Here is a 6,000-nt window from a genome sequence, read left to right as displayed (position 1 = left end):
GCGAATGAAAGTGAGTTTTCAGAAAAGCGCATTGTTCTGTTACAAATCTATTTACAAATTCCCACTGCAGTGAATGGCCCTTCATTCCAGTGGGAATTTGTGCCGTCACTTCAAATGTTATGCATATAAGTTAATTTCACACTGCTTCAGAACTTTGTTTTCAAATGACCAAAAGGGTTAAGAACTGCAAAGTGAAGGATTGCCAAAAACCCCAAGCTGAAATTAAGGGGAAGGGCTTTTTTTCACGGGGGGGAAGGGCAGGTGGGCGGACAATGGCCAGAGGGGGAGGAAAATGCGGGCGGGAAGGAGAGCACAGGCTTTTGTAGCTCTGCAGCTCAAAGATGCGTTCAAACAGGACTGCTGCCAACTCTGGAAAAAAAAAAACACATCTTTTTATGGAAAAATATGCCTGTAACAATGGAATTACAAAAACTGAGCCAGTGTGTCCTATATATACTTGCTCAATATTATGTGGGATTCATTGTTTGGAGCATCATACCTTCAGGAGTGTTGTAAGCATCGGAGAGCCAAATTTAGCCTTGATACCATGAAGTCAAATTTCCTTTTCTATCACATAGTCTCCAGGATGCCTGCCTGCAACAGCACTGAACTTGGCACTAGAAGATGTTACCTACAGACTGGGCACAGCTTTAAATATGACAAACCGCATTTGCTTCCTTAGCACGGGTGCATAGTTGCACATATTTTGGTGCCAGACCTTCAAAACATTTCATTTTAATGCAATTAATGCCTTTTGTTATTTGGGAATGAGAAGAACTGAAAATAATATAGCATATGACAATTTGATTATAGTTGTCACAAATAGGATTTTAAGGGTTGCACTCTCAATTACGCTATGGCCCCATTATACTTCCAGTCCAGCTAAAGACTGCCTTGAACTTGGTGTAAATGTAATTATGAGATGTAATTTGCTTCAACTCTTAAGTAGAAGGGGGATTTATCTATATAGGACTCGTCTATATGGGGAAATGGAATAATTACGCACAATTAATACATCTGCCTGGAATGTTACAACAGCAAAGCCATATTAAAATATTCTCTTACCGCTATGCTCATCAATTTTCCCATTTTAAAGGCTCTAAGTATAAATAAATTTGGACTCTCATGATTAATTCAGTCTTACATTTATCCAGATTTATTGGCATGGGGTGATATATAGATTTCCGTGGAATCAAAATGGCAAAAATTGCACCACAGAGTAAAGGGTCAGGCTTTGAGAGTATCAACAGAGCGGGAAGACCATGCCACTGCATACCCCTTTTTCCTCTGAACAAACTGTCCCCAAAAGTTGTTTATGCAGTTTGGGACAAGATCCTATGCACCACCTGAGCAACACTGATTCCCTGTCCCAGAGCAAACTGGGAAGGGAAGAGTTTTGTATCGTCTGAGGGTTAGATTTATGGAATGGAAGAGATTTGACAAAACTTTTAGAGTCCTCTCAGTTACGTTTGATGGCCCTCCAAAATGGCGGCAAATGTAAAACACCCATCATGGCTAAGTTTGCCCTTAGGAACTCTTTGCCTGACTTTGGTTTAGTTCCACAGCTAAAAGTTAATGAAGGCAGCTAATTAGAAAACATTTGGAGTAGCTGAAGACTGGATGAACATTGCGAGCCTCTGATAAGCTTAGCCGTGCACGGCTGGGAGAGAGCTGCTTTTGGTGCCCAGCATGGAGGGAAGTTAGTGAGTATTGCACTGCCGTGTGGAGAACGTGGGCTGATCGGGGAACCCCTAACCAGCGGGTATCCCAGCATGGCATCACAACCCATGGTATGTTGGCGGTATATACATGGTATCTTCATGGTGGTATATGGTATATCGGTGGTGTATACATGGTATATTCATGGTATATGATATATTGGTGGTATATTCATGGTATGTTCATGGTTTATGGTATATTGGTGGTATATTCATGGTATGTTCATGGTATATTCGTGGTATATTCATGGTATATTGAGTATTTTTCAGTCACTCTTCTAAGCACAGAGCACCCGAGATGGACACACGTGCCCTGTGGCCCGGGGTGTCCCAGCCCCTGCTCTGGGCCCCTCAGTGGGTCCCTGCCTCCCCTGGGGCGGGAGGGGGCGAGGGGGCGGGGGGCCGCGGCGCCCCCGGCCCGGGCCGGGCGGGCGGGGCTGGGGGGAGTGGGCGGGGCGGCACATACCAACAGCCCCACAGTTGGGGGGGGGGGCGAGGATGCCGTGGTTCCCCCCCCCCCCCCCCCTCCCCCGCTCCCCCTCAGCTTCACTCGCCGCGTTGCCACGGGGAACCCCCCCGTTGGGTTTGGATTTACCCGGAGTGGGGACGGGGGGGCGAGACGATTTGCCCGAGGGGGGGGAGGCGCGGGGAGGGAGGGGTACGGCGGGGGCGGGGACTGGGGGGCGCGGCGCACGCCTCCCTCCCTTTCTCCCCCCCCCCCTCAGCGGGTGGTGCGGCCCGCTCGGCGGAGGGCGGGGAGTCGGGCGCGGCGCCTCCCTGCTCGCTGCTAAACGCGGCCGGAGCCGGGAGCGGGGCGGTGGCAGCGGGACGGAGCCGGAGCCGGGCAGCGAGCCGGGCACGGAGCGTAGTGCCTGGGAGCCGAGCCCGGAGTATGGCCGGGGCCGCGGCCGCCGCTGCTGCTGCTCCCGCTCCCGCAGCCCGCGGGGAACTTTTCCCCGCGGCCGGTGCCTCCTGGCGGCGGCGGTGGCGGCGTTTGGGCTCGGCGGCGCCCGGCGGGCCGGGGCTGGGGCTGCTGGGGCTGCTGGTGTCCCGCCTGTGCTGCGGTAAGGCCGGGGGGAGCGGCGGGGAAACTTCGCGGGAAGGGGGGAGAGGAGAGAGGGGGCGCGGCGCTCGCAGCCGTTGGGCTGTGGTGCGGACCGTTAGTGCCGTTAGTTCTGTTAGTGGGGGGGGCGGCCGCGGGCCGGGGAAGTTGGGCCGGGGCTGCGGGAGTGTCCCGGGCCTGCCCGGGGCTTCCCTCGCCTCCTTCCGCCCCTTCTGGGGGCGTGCTGGCAGCCCCCGTCCCGCCGCCGTGTGCCGGGTGTGAGGGAGCGCCGAGCCCTTCCTGCTCCTCCCGGGGCCACGGCTCGGGGGCTCCGGGGGTGGGCAGGCTGCGGGGGGCGGCGGTAGGGGAGCGGGGAAGCGCTCCCGCACGGAGCGAGCCGCTTGCTGCGAGGCTGCGCTCCTGCATGTGATAGTCTCCCCCCTCTGGCAACGATGCGGCTCTCAGGAAGATGGTTATTGCCCGCTGGAGCCGCGCAACGTGCGCCTGCCGAAACGGAGCCGCCTCGGGACGGCCGGCGTGCCCCCTGTCCCTGCGGAGGGGCGGCTGCACTGATGGCGTTACTGTTATTTTTGACGGTTTGTCGGCCGTTAAACTAAGCCGCTGTTAAAGCAGCTGAAACAAGGTCGATTGCCTTAGTGTGTGTTCTCTGCGGCTCCTTGGCTGAGCGCTGCAGGAAGTGTTGAAGACCTAGTTTCGTCCCCTTGTAAATTCATCCGGCAGTTAATTTCCACACATAAGGCTTTGGAGCTCTTAGGCAATAACAAACACTGATTAGGCAGAGTTTGGCTTTACAATTGGTGAAAATGAATCCTTCACGATTAAGGAGGTGTTACAGTTGAAAACTAAGGTTTGAAGACTTAGTTTACGTGGGGTTGGCAAACTTGCTGTGGTAGCACACTTCTCACTCAGGATCAAACAAAGGGTTCAGATTGCTTCTCTTTAGAGGTGAATAATTTGTAGTTCAAGACTTGACATAACCTTGCTAAGCTATTTTTACATCTAAATATAAAGATAATAGTAACAACGAAGTTCAGAGCATCCGTGTGCTGTGTCATGTGGTGGCTTTCTATTTCAGTCTTGATGAGCGTAAATCAGATGTCAGTCTTCCCAGATTGCTTTTGGCATATGTGAACTTGACCGATAACACTTGAGAACATCTGCCAGAAGTTTTGAAGTGTAATCTAAGCACAAAATGGGGAAATCTTAAAGTACAAATGACTCCTGGACTGTGAGGTCAGGAGCAGGGGAAAAGAGTTTTTGGTCAGTATCTTAGTGCTCAGTTAACTCTCTTCCTGGCCCTGAAATTTCCCACAGTTGTTTTCCTTATCTCTGGAACTGTCAAAGATAAGTGTGTGTGTGTGTGGGGGGGAACACACATGTATATACAGTGGCTGTAGCTTTTAATAATGCTGGTGTCATCTCACATAAATATGTTCTGAGAGTGATTAGATGTTGACAGTACCCAAGACTGCTGATTACTTTTCATCACCGTTTTTCCTGCTGGCTGGTCAGTGCTGATAATGCTAGCAAAAGGAAGAATTGAAAACAGCGCCACCAGAAAACCCTAGCAGAAAACCTTCAATATAAAATCAAACCTTTACTCAATCATTTTTGACTGACAGCTAGAAATGATGATTTATTTGATCTGTAATTCCTCAGAGAAATATTACCCCAAAAAAGCTGAAGTGGGAAGGAAGAGAAAACATATGTGAAATCTAAAGTAACAGCAACCTCTGGATTTTTTTGAATCAAGACAGAGCTATGTTAATAAATACTGCTTTTTTCAGTAAAATGGGGCTATCAAGTTCAGATTATGTGTACAATTAATTCTACCAGTTACTTATCCATCAAACACCACTCGATACAATGAAGTATGTACTAAGCTTATACAATCAAAATTAGTGTAGTTTGGAAGTAGGGGAAACGTATGGCATGTGTAGCAAACATTACCTTAACTCTTGATCCATGAAATAGTGTATGTATTGTCAAGTATTTTTCAGCTATGCTGAGTAGGTGGACTTGTGAGCTATGGGATGATGAACTGGTCATAATTTCAGTACACAATTAGTTTTCATAATGATGTTGTTTTCGGAGTGTAAGCATGAATTAAAGAGAAACCAGGCAGAATTTTAAGGTGACTAGAAAGGAACAATGTACACTGTGTTTTTCAGTGACTTTGTTGAGGGGAAGATATATTTTGCAATTTGAGTTGTTGGTTATGCTTAGCTTCTTTATAAAACAAGAAAAAAAGAAGCATATGTGTGACATAGCCTTTTAAATTCAGAGGGGTAGAAACAGTCTACTAAAACAATCTGCAGTACAGAACACCACAGTGTAGTGGAGATGGAAGGACAGCTACATGGGTTGGGTTATAAAGGTGTGAAAACTGTACAAATACAAGTATGCAGTGTAGCATATACAGAAGTGATACTGTGAATAAAGCTAAGGAAATTCCTGTGTAACTATTGACCAGAACAGTCTAGTTGACTGGGGATTTTATTATGACTTTCAGGCTAAGTCATGACAAAAATATGAGGCCAAACAAACAAGATTACTACGTGGGGGAAGAGGAAGTACAGCTGGGCACTGGAAAGACAATACAAGCCTTTTGTGTACAGGGAGGAAAAAGGACAGTGATAATGGCTTAGGAATTCCTGTCTGAATATGCGTTTTCAGAAGATGGTAGGGAGAGAAATGCACTTAGAAAAGGCTTTAGGAGACTCAATAAGATGATAGTAAGAGGAGGAGTAGAAGGGATTTCAGTACTTGAGGAGAGTGAAATACTGGTATGTTATGTGGCTGGTACAGCAGTGTGTGGAGCATCTGTGTGGGGAAACAGAGCAACTGCACTGGAAGACATAACAGTAACCTCTGACAGATGAAGAGTTAAACATGGATTGTTTGTTAATCAGCAAAAAATGAAACCAGAGGTTTGTCCAGCTCATACTTCAATTTAACTCAAAATAATAAATAGTCTACAGTTTTGGAACAGTTCTTCATTCTGTTTCATTGCGGTAGGTCTCTTGTGTTTAAGATCACTGTTAAACTGTGGTGCTCATGTAAAATAAATACAGGCTAACTACAATGTTAGCATCTACAGTTAATAAAATATATTGTATAGGCTTGTTCTTGACTGCTATTTAAATATTGGACAGGACTTTTTTAACATGCAATGTAACATGTAAATAAAAATAGTGGCTGAGTTGCTCTAGCTGATGG

General features: G+C 47.8%; 1 protein-coding gene across 2 annotated transcripts in view; it reads left to right on the top strand.

Moving 5' to 3' along the window:
• The first annotated feature begins 2,468 nt into the window (after nt 1–2,468).
• The window catches only part of NECTIN3 (nectin cell adhesion molecule 3), a 68,306-nt gene continuing 64,774 nt past the window's right edge, over nt 2,469–6,000 (top strand). For both annotated transcript variants that reach the window (XM_035540513.2, XM_035540515.2), the window contains exon 1: nt 2,469–2,782. In XM_035540513.2, the coding sequence (XP_035396406.1) occupies nt 2,611–2,782 (172 nt within the window). In that variant the 5' untranslated portion in view covers nt 2,469–2,610. The remainder of the gene's footprint in view (nt 2,783–6,000) is intronic.

The sequence above is a fragment of the Cygnus atratus genome, chromosome 1 (assembly GCF_013377495.2).
Source record: "Cygnus atratus isolate AKBS03 ecotype Queensland, Australia chromosome 1, CAtr_DNAZoo_HiC_assembly, whole genome shotgun sequence".
NCBI classification, from domain to species: Eukaryota; Metazoa; Chordata; class Aves; order Anseriformes; family Anatidae; genus Cygnus; species Cygnus atratus.
The sequence above is the reverse complement of the archived record's forward strand: the minus strand, read 5'-3'. Positions and strand labels throughout refer to the sequence as shown.